This window comes from Lutra lutra, chromosome 12 (genome assembly GCF_902655055.1).
Source record: "Lutra lutra chromosome 12, mLutLut1.2, whole genome shotgun sequence".
Lineage (NCBI taxonomy): Eukaryota > Metazoa > Chordata > Mammalia > Carnivora > Mustelidae > Lutra > Lutra lutra.
Window position 1 is genome coordinate 28,026,690 of NC_062289.1, and position 16,392 is coordinate 28,043,081.

General features: G+C 43.2%; 1 protein-coding gene across 1 annotated transcript in view; it reads left to right on the plus strand.

Moving 5' to 3' along the window:
- PSTPIP2 (proline-serine-threonine phosphatase interacting protein 2) overlaps positions 1-16,392 on the plus strand; it is a 65,150-nt gene that overhangs the window by 38,458 nt on the left and 10,300 nt on the right. The window contains exons 3-6 of the mRNA XM_047697673.1: positions 2,378-2,455; positions 5,155-5,189; positions 8,819-8,925; positions 13,512-13,574. Of these exons, the coding sequence (XP_047553629.1) occupies positions 2,378-2,455; positions 5,155-5,189; positions 8,819-8,925; positions 13,512-13,574 (283 nt within the window). The remainder of the gene's footprint in view (positions 1-2,377; positions 2,456-5,154; positions 5,190-8,818; positions 8,926-13,511; positions 13,575-16,392) is intronic.

A 16,392-nucleotide genomic window follows, 5' to 3' on the forward strand; every position in this document is an offset into this window, starting at 1 on the left:
GATTCCAGAACGTCCCTTGCTTTTTGAGTTCCTCCTCCAGGAAGAACTTTTATACATTTTCTCGGGAAGGAACTAGCCTTGCCATACACCCATGAGGAGGCATTGGCTACTGACCGAAGCTTCTGTTGCCCAGGCAGAACCACCCAAGAGACCCCTGACACAATGGGGATGCTAATGGAAATCAGGGATGTCCACCTGTTTTTTTAAATGAAACACTCAGAAGAAATAAAATAAAAAGAAAAAAATAAAGTTTTTTAAAGAAGAAAGAAATAATAAAAAAATTTTACACTGCCACCTAGTACACACATGCATAAAACAAAAGATTTACAAATATCACTGCCCTATTATTTTATTCAACTTTATTTATTTTTTTTTAAGAGAGCATAAGAGAATGCACAAGTTGGTGAGGGCAAGAGAAAGAGATAATCTTTTTTTTTTTTTTAAGATTTTTATTTATTTATTTATTTGACAGAGAGAAATCACAAGTAAGCAGAGAGGCAGGCAGAGAGAGAGGAGGAAGCAGGCTCCCTGCTGAGCAGAAAGCCCGATGTGGGGCTCCAACCCAGGACCTGGGATCATGACCTGAGCCGAAGGCAGCGGCTTAACCCACTGAGCCACCCAGGCGCCCCTCTTTTTTTTTTTTTTTAAAGATTTTATTTATTTATTTGAGAGAGAATGTTCATGAGAGAGAGAGCATGGTGCACAAACAGAGGGAAGGGGGAGAGGGAGAACAGACACCCCACTGGGCAGGGAGCCCGGTTCAGGGCTCCATCCCACGACTCTGAGATCATGACCTGAGACGAAACCAAGAGTCAGTGCTTAACCAACTGAACCACCCAGGCGCCCCAGAAGAGTAGCTTTTCAAATGAAGTTGGGTAATTAACTTACCATGGGAACTTACAAAGTGGCAGCTCCAGAGGCCTCGCACACAGAGATCGTGTGTTTATGACTCATCAGCTCTGGGCAGAAGGGCAGGTGACCTTCTGGGAGGATGTGCTTGTTCCTTGTGCAGAACTGTTTTTTCCCTTCCTTTTCTTTCTGTTTCATACATTCTCACTCAGTACAGCCACTCTCTCTAGACCAGCCAGAGTTGATTAGTATGCTTTGGAGGTCTCTGCCTATACATCTTTACTCTGGTATTTCCCACCTGGATGTCCTCCCTTCTCCCTGATGCCTAAGTGAATTCTCCCCATCCTTCAAAGTCCAGGTCAAATTCCCCCCACCTTCTTTTCTTCTCCCCCGAACATTATCCCCTCTTCCACCTCCCCTACCTCCTTCTTCCTTTTAGGAAGCATTCTATAGAACATTCCCGTCTGAGGTCTTCCACTGGTTAACAAGGAAATGAACCTATTTTGTCCCTTGTACCTCTAGTCTGTGGACTCTCTCACCCATAGAACCCCGGGTGGGGCCAGCTTATATACCAAGCTCCTGATATGAGCAGGAAACGAATATAAAAATGAGGATCATCACCCTGCAGCCAGTAGCTAGGGGCAATTAAATGAGACTATGTTACTAGCTGCCACTTAATGAAGGCTTGCCAATACACATATGAACTACCATATATTTTGCATACATTATCTCATTCATTCTCCTACTAACCCTGTGTGGTGAGTTTTATCATCCTTATTTTACAGCGGAAGAAACTGAGGCTCAGAGAGGTTATGTAACTTGTCTAAGGTCACACAATGAAGAAAGGATAGATCTGGTTTCAAACCTAGGAAAGTCAGGTCCTGGAATCTGGTACAGTGTAATTGCTATGGTCCCTGGGACACCATAATGGATGGGGAATGGGGATATTTGGCACAGTAGATAGGCCATGCTGCACCAAGTAACAATCAGTTGTTCTTGTGAGACCTGCCAACTGCAGAGCCTGTATTCTGAAATTTCCCTCTCATTGCTGCAGTTTAGCTACATCTTTGAATTGACTATGAATGAGGAACTCTATAGGATGGTTAAAGGGATACTCTTCGAGAACATGGGAGGAGGGGTGAGCCTCAGGAGTGCAGCATTTGGTAGAAATATCTTATTCCACTTAAGTATATGTATATAAATATAAATATAAATATAAATCAATTTTTGGCAAATAATCCTTGGGTCATAGTTTTAAATAGTTAGTCTATAATGTCCTAGCCTGTGCTGGTCAGGGGGCTCTGTCTGGTTTTGCTGTGATGTCCATGCTGGTGACTTAGAGATGAAGGCCACTGGTCTTCTCATAGTTCTTCTGGTTGGGTAGAGGGAGTTCTGCCTTTTAGAGACTGGTTTATATCTGAGCTTCTCCTGTCAGAGGTGCAGTTTTGCCCTCAAGGGGAGTGCCATGTGTTTTAACTAAGAATCAACCCCAAGAAGGACTCGGAGCTCTCTCTTCTGTTCCCCTCAGGGCATCAATTGAAGAGAAGTATGGCAAAGACCTTCTCAACCTCTCCAGGAAGAAGCCGTGTGGACAGTCGGAGATCAAGTAGGTGCCACACTTCGTTCTGGGTTCCTGGTGAACCAGTACTACCGGGAGCCCCCATCACTTCAGCAGACAGAGCTGGCCCGTGGGGTGATGTGTGTTGGGTGAAACAATTTATAATTGTTCCCCCTCCTTATTTCCAGTTGTGAAAAATACAGAAAAATAGAAAGAAGGCTCAAATGAACTATGAACCACGACCCATTAGTAAAACCTTCTAGATTTAATTTGAAGTCTTTTTCTATGTATACTGTTTCATAGGGAGGATTATATTAATTTTATACTAGACGTTTAATAGAGGGGCTTAGGCACATGCGCGCATGCTGTTTGTGACAACTGTGAGAGATGGTCTTTGCGCCATTTTATAGTTCTCACCACTGATGTGAAGTTTCTGAACGATGATTTATTTTTCTGTCATTCTCTGAATAAAGGTATGGCCTTAGGACACACTGCCTCTCATCTGCAGGGCTGGTGGCTTCATGGGCAGTCATATGGACTCCTGCATTGATATTTATCGAGCTCTTCGACATTTAGCAGAAGGAGTCTAACCCAAATTGATATATATTTTTAAAAATATTTAAATATTTATTTGAGAGAGAGGAAGTGAGAGAACGAGCATTGGGGGAAGAGGCAGAGAGAGAATCTCAGGCAGACTCCCTGCTGAGCAGGGAACCCGGTGTAGGGCTTGATCCCAGGACCCTGAGATGAGGCCCTGAGCCAAAACCAGGAGTCAGACGCTTAACGAACTGAGCCACCCAGGCGCCCTGATCCAAAATGATATTTATTATATTCATACACGTTTGACCTCTAACTTAGCAGATTCATAGAGAGCCTCTGCATTGTTCTCTCTGTTCTGTGACAAAAGCCAGTTAGTGTTCTTTCTAAGAGTGTAGCTCGGAGAGAAAGATGCAATGGGGAATGATTCCTGGCAATGGTGTCTCCACGGTTGACACGGAAGGTTATTTAGGTGACTTCTGTTTCTGGTACCTCCGGGATGATCTTTAGGAAGGGGCCCTGGATAAGAGCGTGAGACTCTGCTTCTATGTGGACTAGTTGGACTTTTCCATCTCCTGGAGCACATGGAGAGACTTGGGTCTAAGGGGCTGCATTAGGGTTTAAGGCCAAAGCGCTTATGTAAAGGGTGGTAGGATATTTTCTCTTTCCACAGTGAAGAACCCTAGGGAAGAATGGAGACGACATTGCTGGGCCATCATCCCCAAGGTTCCGATGCTGTCTCTGGATTGTCATCATCCCCTGAACAAGGGAAATAGCAATTAAGTGATGATATGAGGCAACAATGTTAATGACAAGTGAAAGAGCTATTTGAACTGCCCTTTTAGTGGCCCTTCAGGTGGGAGAAAAATTTTACACCCTGAACAATTTATGGGTAAGGCAGGGTTTCAGCTCCACGACTCCCCATTGAGAAAGACTTCTGGTTGTACCTGCTGCCATAGCCCTCTGCATATCTCACTAATGCCAGTAGTAAGTCTGTGCTTCGTGAAGCTCATTCGTCCTTCTGGACTGCTGGCACAATTGTCCAATGGGATACTTTCTAGTACACTGTGTTCATATCATTAGATGGGTAAAGTGAATGGAGAATGTGCAGTTATGTTTTTCTGCTTGATGTCTTTGTAATAATTGGAAATATTTGTGTGAGAAAAGACATGGAGAAAGAAGAATCCTCTCTTTTGGGATAAATGAACAGAGCAGCAAAAGCGAAAGAGCTAGAAGATGTGGTCAGCTGCAAAAGACAAGGGTTTTTACTTTGCAAAGTAACAAAACTTGCTACACACATATATACATATAGGAAGTGATCCATGATCTTATGCTGTGGGGGCTGGGGGACGGTGAATTCACAAAGTTCCATTCCTAGTTGGGGGTTCTGACTGAGCCCAGTGAGATCTGCTTCTATGAAGGCAGCATGAGTAAGAACATTTCCAGGGCCAAGTGACCTCAGAAGGTTTACTTAAGAAGTGTAGGATGGGGGAAAACTCAAACCACAGGCAAGGGGGTCTCGCCAGGTGGAGGAGCCATGGGCTATAAAGAGGATGGGGGGGAGATCAAGAGAAGGTGTGAAAAATGAGTCAGGGTCTTTCCCCAGCAAAACTGTGAGGTAATAAATGTCTGTTGTTTTAAGCTGCTATATTTGTGGTAATTTGTTATTCAGCAATGGAACACTAATGCAATGTGTTTAGTGTCTCCCCCATTAGAGTCTGAGGTCTGGAACCATGTCTGTCTTGTACCATTGAATCTTTAACATCTGCCACAACATGTGACTGATAGTTTATGTTCAAGGAGCACATGGTTGATGAATGGAAATAGGGGGCAATCAGGAGCCAGAGTTTGAACCCTTCCTTTACTGGCTTGTATCCATATTTCTAATGATCATACCTTAAAGAAGGACTGGTATTCTTATGAGAAAGGGACCATAACTTCTATGATACCATTGGGGGAAAGAAAGCATAAGGAATTTTGGCATCTTGCTCTACCCGGGTGGACAGTGGAGAAGCTTATGCCTGGGATTGAGAGAGTGAGAAAGAGGAAAGTGAACGGCCAAAGTCTTGATCCTTTGTGGTCTTCCCAAGCTCACAGGAAGAGTTAAGCTGGCAGGCCGTGAGATTCAGGCAGAGAGAAGCGTGCGGTGGCATTATGAAATTGCACAGCCAGTTTCCAGAACTGAAACTATACATGTGCTTGTTTTTTAGCACCCTGAAGCGGGCCCTGGAGGTCTTCAAGCAGCGTAAGTGATTCTCTAAACTGTGTTTGCTGGCCCTGGCAAGTGCTGAGTCTGTCTGTCCCAGAAGTGGGTTTTAATTTGAACAGCGATCTCATATTGGATGAAAAAAAAAGTTAGAGCAGCTCCCAAGGTGAGAAGGAGCTCTGCAGAGTTGAAACGAGCAGGAGAACCTCATCCTCCACACCCCCGCGTCGTGATGTGCATTTGACTCCCTTAGAGCAGTGGTTCTCACACTTGAAATCCAGGGCGAGACCCTGGCACTTTGGCCTTTAAGGGGTCCTGTCCAGTTCTATTTATTTATTTATTTATTTATTTGAGAAAGAGAGAACACAGCAGGGGAGGAGGGGCAGAGGGAGAGGGAGAAGCAGACACCCTGCTGAGCAGGGAGGCCCATCTCGGGACTCTGGGATCATAACCTGACCTGGAGGTAGATGCTTAACCTACTGAGCCACCTAGTCATCCCCACTTCCTTTCTTTTCTTTTTCTTTTTCTTTTCTTTTTTCTTTCTTTTTCTTTTTTTTTTTAAAGTAATCTCTTTGCCCAACATGGGGTTTGAGTTCATGGTCGTGGATCAAGATCAAGAGTTGTACTCTCTACCGACCAGACAGGCGCCCCCCACTTCAGTTCTAATAGTCCCCAGGCCAATTCCCAGAAAGTGCCTTTAAGGCTTTCTGTTCTTCCCAATACCTGGTGCTTCCAAGCTAGCAATTTTAACATGACACTGTAGACGTGATATATGCTTAAAATGTTTCTGTAGCTAGTTGACTGGTTCTAGATGTTTGTAAATATTAGCTAAATAGATATTCATCCTAACTTTTCCATAGAAGGTGTCTTCTTCCCTCTTTAAACACTAATAAATACATTTCTTCAGGTGGAAATATTTTTTATGTTTCTTGTTTCTTAGATACCCCACAAGCCTAAACATGTGGGCCAAGGGAGCTTGGGCCTAGGCTGGGTTTCTTAAGCCTATAAACTTGTTCATACTTAACTTCTTTTCTTTTTCCCCCCAAAATAGTTTTATTTCCTTCTTATTAAAAAAAAAAACATACATTTATATATATTTGTCTTAAAATTCAAACAAACAACTAACTAGTTAGACAACTATGGAGAAGATAATGAACATTTGAACTTTCACTTCATAGCGATAAGCAGTTATTGGTGAATGTGACTCCAGATGTTTAATGCAATTAAAATTATACACAAATATGTCTATTCATATAAATAAATAGGATGATACTGTTTCAGTGGTGCAGAATCTATGAGGTAAGGACAGATCCTATGTTTTAAAATCAATTTTGAAGTGAAAATATCAATTTTTATTTGACAGAGATCACAAGTAGGCAGGGAGGCAGGCAGAGAGAGTGGGGGAAGCAGGCTCCCTACTGAGCAGAGAGTCTGATGCAGGGCTCGATCCCAGGACCCTGGGATCATGACCTGAGCCGAAGGCAGAGGCTTAACCCACTGAGCCACCCAGATGCCCCTGTCTCTTCCATTCTTTTTTTTTTTAATTTTATTTATTTATTTGACAGAGAGAGAGATCACAAGTAGGCAGAGAGGCAGGCAGAGAGAGAGGGGGAAGCAGGCTTCTTGCTGAGCAGAGAGCCCGATGTGGGGCTCGATCCCAGGACTCTGAGATCATAACCCTGGCCGAAGGCAGAGGCTTAACCCACTGAGCCACCCAGGTGCCCCTGTCTCTTCCATTCTTAAGCCCATCCGTTGAGTTTTTTTTTTTTTTTATCTCCATTAGTGTGTTTTTTATTTCTAAAATTTCTGTTCAGCTCTTCTTTTTTTATCTTTTTAAATTTTTATTTATTTATTTAAGAGAGAAAGCAGAAGGAGGAGGAGGGGCAGAGGGAGAGGGACAAGCAGACTCTGCTGAGTAGGGAGCCCGTTGGGTCTCAGGGACCCAAGATCATGACCTGAGACAAAGTCCGATGCTTAACCAACAGAGTCACCGAGGTTCCCCTGAAAATATCAATGTTTTAATCATGCTAGAAGTTTGGTAGGTTATCTCTCTAGACCTTTCTCTATGCATTTGTAATTCTCCTTCTCTTTCTTAAATTGCAGACACACACACACACACACAGACATGAGTTTTTGTCTGAATGAGATCATACTATACCTAGGTCTCTACAATTTGTTTTTCTGAATATTATCTAAACATCTTCCCATTTCAATTCACATAGGTCTGCATTATTCTTTCACATTTGAAAGTCCTGAGGAGCACCTGGCTAGCTTGGTCAGTGGAGAATGTGACTCTTGATCTCACAGGATTGTGAGTTGAAGCTCCACACCGAGTACAGAGATTACTTAAAAATGAAATCTTCAAAAAAAAAAGAAAGAAAGAAAATTTTGATCTTACAAAATGCCAGACTTCCTCCAGAAAGGTTGTACTGATTTTTCCCTCCACCAAAGGTGCTGTTTTTCCCCATGCTTGCCAAAATGAAGAATTTTCACACTTCAAAAAATTTCCCCAACTTAAAAGCAAAAAATTATTCTGTGGTTTCAAGTTTTACATTTCCTTCAATAGCTTTAAGGCTGAATACATTTTCAAATGTTTATTGGCCATTTAGCCAATCTTTTAAAAAAATCATGTTCTTTAGGCAGTTTCTTATAATGGAATATATATATTTCTTTTGAGTCATAAAAGTTCTTTTATATAGCTATTTACTCTTTTTGATATAAGTTACTAATAGTTTTTCCAATTTGTTATGTATCTTCGAACCTTGTTCAAGGCTGTTTTGACACACACAAGTTTAAAATTTTTTCTTAGGTCAGGGAGCCTGGGTGGCTCAGTGGGTTGAGCCGCTGCCTTCAGCTCAGGTCATGATCTCAGGGTCCTGGGATCGAGTCCCGCGTCGGGCTCTCTGCTCGGCAGGGAGCCTGCTTCTCTCTCTCTCTCTCTCTCTCTGCCTGCCTCTCTGTCTACTTGTGATCTCTCTCTGTCAAATAAACAAATAAAATCTTAAAAAAAAAATTTTTTTTTCTTAGGTCAGATCTGTCAGTCTTTCTAGCTTTAATGCCATGCTTCACTTAGTTTTCTCAGAACAAGTAAAATAAGAATTTTGTTGTTGTTGTTGTTGTTGTTATTGTTATAAAGATAAGCCATGCTCATTACAAAGATCTTAGAAAATAAGGGGAAGAAATCACCAGTCATCTTTCTATCTAGAAGTAACTATTGATAGCCAAAATTTTTGTGTACGACCTTTCTCACAAATGCTCAGGCTCATGTTAGAGATGGAAAGACTATTAGAGTCATCTAATGTGAAATAAGTATTGAATTTGAAATCATAGTGGGTTTTGTGATATCTTCTACCACATAAGCTCCGTGAGCTGGAGCCTTGGCTGATTTTCAGTCCAGCCCTGGGCACACACTAGATGAGTGACAGCCAGTGGTAGGAGGCTAAGCTAAAGGATTTCCTAGCTTTGGTCTTGGTGGCCAAGGCAAGGCTGGGCACACGGAAGCACTCAATAAATGGTGACTGAGTGAAGTACGTTATTTTTACCCCTTGCTCCAGTATTTTGTGCATACGTTTTGTGCGGTTTTGTATATTTGAATTCAGACATATGTAGATCTTGTGTATTATTTTTTGTTTTGTCTTGTTTTTTTTTTTTTTTAATTCTTTTTGCAGAAGTAGACAGTGTGGCCCAATGTCACATTCAGCTTGCCCAGACTCTAAGAGAAGAGGCCAGGAAGATGGAAGAATTCAGGGAAAAGCAAAAGCTACAACGGAAAAAGGTTGGATTTGTGTATGTGTGAAGAGGTTGCTTTTCCTGTGGCACAAAACTCCAAGCTTGTTTGTTCATCAGGCTCCTTGGCTCATTCCTGCCTTCATGCAGCCATGCGCTTTTAACCAACCTATGAGATTATTTATTGGGAAACCACATGGAGACCCAATCTAGATGGTTATGTCACTGTGCCCATTTGCATCTGGGTCAGTTCTCTTTGAATTCTTGCAGAATTTAAGGGGCTGGCCTGCCTTCCTCTTCTTCTCATATCTGCTGCCACTATTCCAACTGACTGGCAAGGGGGAGCCCTCTGTCTTCAGTAGAGTCTAGAGCATTAGACCTGGAGGGCTCCCAGATCACACTCCTCCTCTGGACAAGGCAGTAAGGGAAGGGTAAGACATGGAAAAGACTCACATTCTCCCAGAGACCATCCAGTCCAAATGCCTAAATAGGGAAACTGAGGCCCTGAGAAATCAAGTCCTCTTTGTCTTCAGAGCAGGTGCACATAGGCTCCTCTCCATTGATGGGATTTACTCTGTTGGACTACATGGAAGGACACAGGAGTAAGCAGAGTTAATAAAACTGGCAAACATTTGAGAAGTTATAAGGATCAAGAAAAGAAGTCCAGTTTTATGATCATAAAGCATTCCTTAGAACTAGACCTTTGTCCTTAGACTAGACCAGGGCAAGACTGGACTAGACTAACTAGTCCTTAGACTAGACCAGCCACTATACTGACTCTCTTCTATTTTGTTCCTAAATGACTTATATATCCAGGTTGGCCTGGCAGCCAAGAAGGGACCTTCAGCATTTCTTTCTTATATCTGGTCTATAAGGTTGGAACCTCAGCTTCTCATGGCGGGGGGACATGCTCTTTCCTATTCGGCATCTAAAGATTTCCAGCCCGGTTTCCCAGATAGCTCTGCATGGACTTTTTGGAAATCCTTCCTCATACTGGTTCCTGGCCACCTGAAGGTCATTGTCTGTAGTGTGTGTATCTAATGAAACATCCAGCGGTTCAGGCCGACTCTACCCGTACATCCTAACCTCAGCAACGTTGCCTATGGCTCAAAGTCAGATTCTAATTCCAGCTTTTTTGGTGACTACTTGGCATTTGGAGTGGGTGAGCCTTTGGACCCTGGCTGCCTTCATCTATGGTCATTCCCGAGCTGCTCTTACATCTGTGCCTCTTGTGAGGAAGGAAGGGTAGACACTAACTTGTAAGGAACACCGTATCCTGTGGCTTCATACATACTCACGCTTCATGTATCAGGTTTGAGAGGTGCATCTGGCCTCAGATATTTTTCAGAGCAGAAATACTATGCTTATTATACCCACCCATTGGATAGTCACACTGTTTTTGGCTGACAATGCCAGCCCTCCCCACCTACCTAGAGGAATAACCATTTTTCAGAGGCAAAAATGCCTTAGACAGTCAGAGTCTATGCATACATGATTTTCAGGAAGAGGAGCAGAGGGTCATTTCCTCATGGTTCTGAGTGCCTTCGGTGGCCTTGGTCACTTCAGGGAGCGTTCTGTTAATTTTGCAAGGCTTCTGAAACTTCCCTTCCTAAGAAGTTACGAAGACCAAATTCTCGTAGCTCAAGGAATATGTTCTGAATTCTGTTACGTAATAGAGGAGCCAGTGTTCGAGCTACTGCTGTCATCCCCATTCCCTCTATCCTATGTGCTCTCTTGTGCAGAAGAGGGCCTTCAGAGCTTTCTTGGGGAAGCCCAAAGTTTATTAATAAATTTGCAGTTACTTGTGTCATGATGGACTCTGGGTTGTACCACTTCTGTATTTAGATACATTTGTTTTTTCAAATCAAACTTTGGGAGAAAATATATCAGTGCTAACTTCCCATTTTCACTGGCCCAACCCTGCATGCTTTGGTCTTCCACTTTTTGGAAACTAAGCCATTTCCACTTATCAAGGAAAGCCATCAGTTGGTTTCTTTCTTTCTTTCTTTCTTTTTGAGATTTTATTTATTTATTTGTCAGACAGGGAGAAAGCATGAGTGAGCACAAGCAGGGAGAGCAGCAAGCAGAGGGAGAAGCAGGCTCCCTGCCAAGTTGGGAGCCTGATGTGGGACTCAACCCCAGGACCCAGGGATCATGACCTAAGCCAAAGGCAGCTGCTTAACTGACTGAGCCACCCAGCATCCTCATCAGTTGGGTTGTTTTAGAAACTTGGGCAAGGGGAAGTGTTGGCAGAAGGGCTGATCAGAAGTTAATGGTGTGCTCACTTAGACAACTAGATTTCTGCAGTGGTGAACAGTACAGACATGGTCAGCTTTCCCTCCGTGAGTGTAGAGCATGGCTAGAGACTGATGTGACATAGTCATCATGATAAAGCACAATGAACCTTAACTAGTAAGGAAGGTGCAGAGGCCATGTGAATGTACAGTGGGGCCACCTGACCTCATCAGTGAGGCTGGGGAGGTCTCCTGGGGGGGTGACCTTGAAGCTTGTCTCTTGAAGGGACAGCACATGGTCAGGGGCTCTCCTTTGATGCCCACATTCTGTTCTATGTCTCAGCTAAGACTGGGATGATCGTGGCGCCATGTTGTTCTGCCTGTGTAACAAGCCATCTCTGAAGAAAGGAACCTCCTGTTTTCTGAATACAGTCTGAATGTAGACAGACAGACACACAGACCACTGAACAGCTCTTTCAATAATTTACCATAGAGTCATTTGGGTCATTTATATATCTCTTCTTTCTTTCCCCTGCCCTCTCGCTTTCCCCTACCTTAGAACAGGGATGATAGTTCTGGCACTACTTTGTGTTATCAGTAACACAGCAATTTGATTTCCACTGGGTTTGGCCTTAGAAGACTTGCCGTGACTAGGTCCCTCTGTAAGTGAATACAGACCTGAAGAGGCTTTAATCAAAGAGCTGGACTCGGTGTCCCTGAATGACCTTAAGCAATATCACTCTTGGGCCCTAGGGGCACACCTGTCAGGTGAGAGCCAGACTACCTCTCTAGGGTCCTGTCCAGATACAGATGCCAGGCATCCTCGAAGGCAGAGAAGAGAAACGGAAATGTTCTGGGTAATTAATAAGACTTTGTAGCCATCTCAGTGGTGCCTGAAGCACATGTTATGTGCAAACTGGACACAAGAAGGCCTGGCTGGGGCCATAAACTATAAAATAGTAGCAGCTCCCAAACGGAAAGAATGGCAGTGTGTATATTTGGTCTGGCAGAGACGGCAGACTAGACCAACATCGCGAACTGATCTGCTCCAAGGAAAATTAGAAACCATTAACAAATAAACCCAGTTCCTCCTCCTGGCAGAGGTGCATAGGCAGTCATGTGAACCACACAGCTTCCTGTCTGTGATAGCAAGGACCTTCCCATGAGTCTTTGCATGCGGGGCTCATGTCTGTTCTCTGGGCCTTCAGCATCTTCGCTGTTAACAGATGCATAGCCACCTCTTGGTCCCTTGATTTCTGCTGGGCTAGAAGAAGACTCCTCTGTTCTCTGAAGACCCCTTATCCACTCCTGATCCCCCAGCCTGGTGAATTTCATGTATTACACGAAATTTATATTTGAAGTGAGACCATGCCAGACATTCCATTCAGATATCTTGAAATTTGTGTTGGTAACAGACAAAAATTCAACTTTCCAGAAGAAAGAGACATCACATTTGAATATCATTTTCAATATTAGTATTTTGCATTGTTCCATTTTGCACAAGAGCAATGCCATAACTCATTTGGAATGATTGCATCTCTTAGTCTTTTATATACCCATTTGGCTTTATAGAGCTATTGTAAGGGATCGTGGTAGGTTCAGGTAATGATTAGGAACAAGGGCACAGGAGTCAGTCTGTGCCCAAATCCCAACTCCATGACTTGCGTGGGTAAGTTAAGCCACCTCAGTTTACTGTCAAGAAAACGGAGATAAGAGTATTCACAGTCGCTGGGATGCATGGAAACTGCTTGGCACATGATACTACCTGGTAAATGGGAGCTTCTGTTATGTCTGACATACATTTTTATTATTTGCTGCATTGTTTTGAGCAATGAACGTGTTAACATCACAGCCACAACAAAGAAATTGCTCCCAGTTGAACTCAGCAGAGTACTTTATGTTTCCTAGATTAGATGAGGGTAAAGAAAACACCTTCTTTAGCTGTCCTACAGACATATCTTCTCTTCATTCTGCCTGGGCTCCTTGCTGGTTAAGGGTGTGCCATTGATGAAGCTGACATAGGTTTACAGACCAAAGACCCCTTTTTAAAAAGGAATGACGCCTTAACAAGAGTTTTAAAATCCTTTTTGAAACCTAAGGTTCTTAATTCCAGATTTACTGAGGAGACCGCTCCAGGGATCAGTGATGCTCCGAGGCGGCTGGTGGCTACCCACGTTCAAGGGCGGGCCTCACCATGACCCAGCCATAAGACCAGGGGCAGGGGCTTCCACCTCTGCTGTAGTTTCCTCGCTTGTGCAATGGGGGGAATAAATAGCGTGTCGACCTTCCAGTGTGTGTGAGGACTAAGTGAGATGGTCCATATCGAACCCTTAGTCCTCCAGTAAACTGGTATTAATGGTAATTTGTTTTTTTATTAATAGTGCTTGTCCTCTCTTCACAGACAGAGATTTTAATGGATGCTGCCCATAAACAAAAAAACCTACAGTTCAAGAAAACTATGGATGTGAGTCTCACTTTATTTTTTTATTTATGTATTGATTTTTAAAAGATTTTATTTATTTATTTGAAAGAGAGAGAGAGAACGTGCACAGGTGAGGGGAGGGGCGGAGGGAGAGGGACCAGCAGACTCCCTGCTGAGTACGGAGCCCGAGGATGACCCAGGGCTGGATCCCAGAAACCTGAGATCATGACCTGAGCTGAAACATGGAGTTGGACGCCGAACGGACTATGCCACCCAGGCAACCCCGAGGCTCGCTTTATTGCCCCCTTTTCAGCAAGGTGACATTTTGTGAAGTCCTGTGCTGTGTATAAGTATATTCCTGAAAATAACATTTCAATAATATTAATTAGTACAGTGGTTTGGGAAAACAACCTTTAGAAGTTTGACTTTCCTTCTTTTTCAGGCCTTGGAAAGACTGAGGATGAAACTAGATAGAGGAAGCAAAATAATAGTGCCTTTCTGGTAACCTGGGAAGGTCATTTAAATATTTCAGGCCAAGACACAAAAGCATCTATACCCCATGATGCCTTTTGTCTTGTTGGATTTGAGCTTTTTCTCTGTGACTGTTTTGAATATGGATTTCTTACCTATTTTACTGAGTGACTCCTTCCTGTTTCAAGATCTGAAAACTGTAAAAGCCTTCCTTAAATAATTTATTTAAAAAAACACTTCACGAGAGGGAGCTAAGACAGATTGCTAGCACCCTCCCTCTAGCTTTTGTGAGTCTGTTCAATTGGGATAGTGAACTCTGGTTTTGAAACATCTGTGATGCCTTTGAAACATCATTATATTCTCAGATGGTGACATGCTGTCTGGTAACCCAGTTACAAAAGAAAATGTCACCAATGTTGGTGGCATGTGTGGTTTGTTCTGCATCATTCTTTTTTTTTTTTTAAGATTTTATCTATTTGAGGGGTGCCTGGGTGGCTCAGTGGGTTAAAGCTTCTACCTTCGGCTCAGGCCATGATCCCAGCGTCCTGGGATCGAGCCCCACATCGGGCTCTCTGCTCAGCGGGGAGCCTGCTTCCCTTCTTCTCTCTCTGCCTGCCTCTCTGCCTACTTGTGATCTCTGTCTGTCAAATAAATAAATAAAATCTTTAAAAAAAAGATTTCATCTATTTGAGAAAGAGAGAGATCACAAGCAGGGAGAAGGTCAGAAGGAGAGAGTGAGGGAGAAGAGGCTCCCCACTGAGCAGGGAGCCTGACTTGGGGCTGGATCCCAGGACCCTGGAAGCCAAAGGCAAATGCTTAAGTGACTGAGCCATCCAGGTACCCTGTTCTGCATCAGTCTTTCCCGTGATACACACCACCTCAAAAGCCACTGATGAATAAGAAGTGATGTTAGTGTAATTCCAGAAATGGCGATGGACGATAAATCATCGTTCCCAGCACTTTTATGTTTTGAGTGGTCTGGAGTGAGCTTTCTTACAATTGAAGAGAAAGCCTTAGTGAAATACACGTTTCTCAACTCTGTCTTCTACCTACATGGAGAGCCATATCAGTGTTAAAACTTTTGCTTCAACTGTCAAAAATGATTTAGAAAACTCAAGAAAAAGGAAGACTATTGTATTTGCTCTCTCTCTCTCTTTTTTTTTTTTTTTTTTTTTGCTGAATGTGTCCTTTTTTCCTCTTGGTGTTCCAAGGTTTCTTCTTTTATAGTTTCCTTTTGCTTAGAGAACTTCTTTTTTAAGTAGGCCCCACTCCCAGTGTGGGGCTTGAACTCATGGCCCTGAGATCAAGCGGCACATGTTCTGCCAACTGAGCCAGCCAAGTGCCCCCAGAGAACTTCCTTTAGCCATTCTACAGAACAGTCTGCTAGCAACAAATACTCTGAGTTTTTCTTCATCTGAGAATGTCTTTTTTTTTTTGAAAGATTTTATTTATTTGACAAAGAGAAAGATCACAAGTAGGCAGAGAGGCAGGCAGAAAGAGAGGAGGAAGCAGGCTCCCCGCTGAGCAGAGAGCCTGATGCAGGGCTCAATCCCAGGACCCCGAGATCATGACCTGAGCTGAAGGCAGAGGCTTAACCCACTGAGCCACCCAGGTGCCCCATCTGAGAATGTCTTGATTCCCCCTTCAGTGTTAAAGGCTATTTTCACTGGATATAGGATTGTGTGTTGATGGTTCTTTTCTATCAGTATTTGAAAATGGGCCACTTTCTTGTGGCCTCTGTGGTTTCTGATAAGAAAGCTGCTGTAATTCGAATTGGTTTTCCCTTATAGATAAGGTGTCTTTCTTTCTTTTTTTTTTTTTTTAAGTTTTCAGAAGTTCACCTATATGTTTTTGACATGGATTTCTTTGGGCTTATTTTGTTTGGGGTTTGATTAACTACTTGAATCCATGAGTTTACATCTGCCAAATTTCAGAAGTTTTTTTCAGCTATTTATTTCTCCAAGTGCTTTCACAGCCCACCTTCCTCTTTTCGGGTTGCAAGGATATGAGCGTTAGATCTTCTGTTACGGTGCCAAAGGTCCATGAGGCTCTATTTTTCTGTTGTTCAGATTAGGTAATTTCTATTGTTCTATCCTCCACTTTACTGACTCTTAGATATTTTATTTGTTTATTTGACAGAGAGAGAGAGATCACAAGTAGGCAGAGGGGCAGACGGTGGGGGGGGGGAAGCAGGCTCTCTGCTCAGCAGAGAGCCTGATGCAAGGCTGCATCCCAGGACCCTGAGATCATGACCTGAGCCAAAGGCAGAGGCTTAACCCACTGAGCCACCCAGGCACCCCTGTCACTTCCATTCTTAAGCTCATCCATTGAGTTTTTTAAATCTCCATTAGTGTGTTTTTTTAGTTCTAAAATTTCTGTTCAGTTCTTC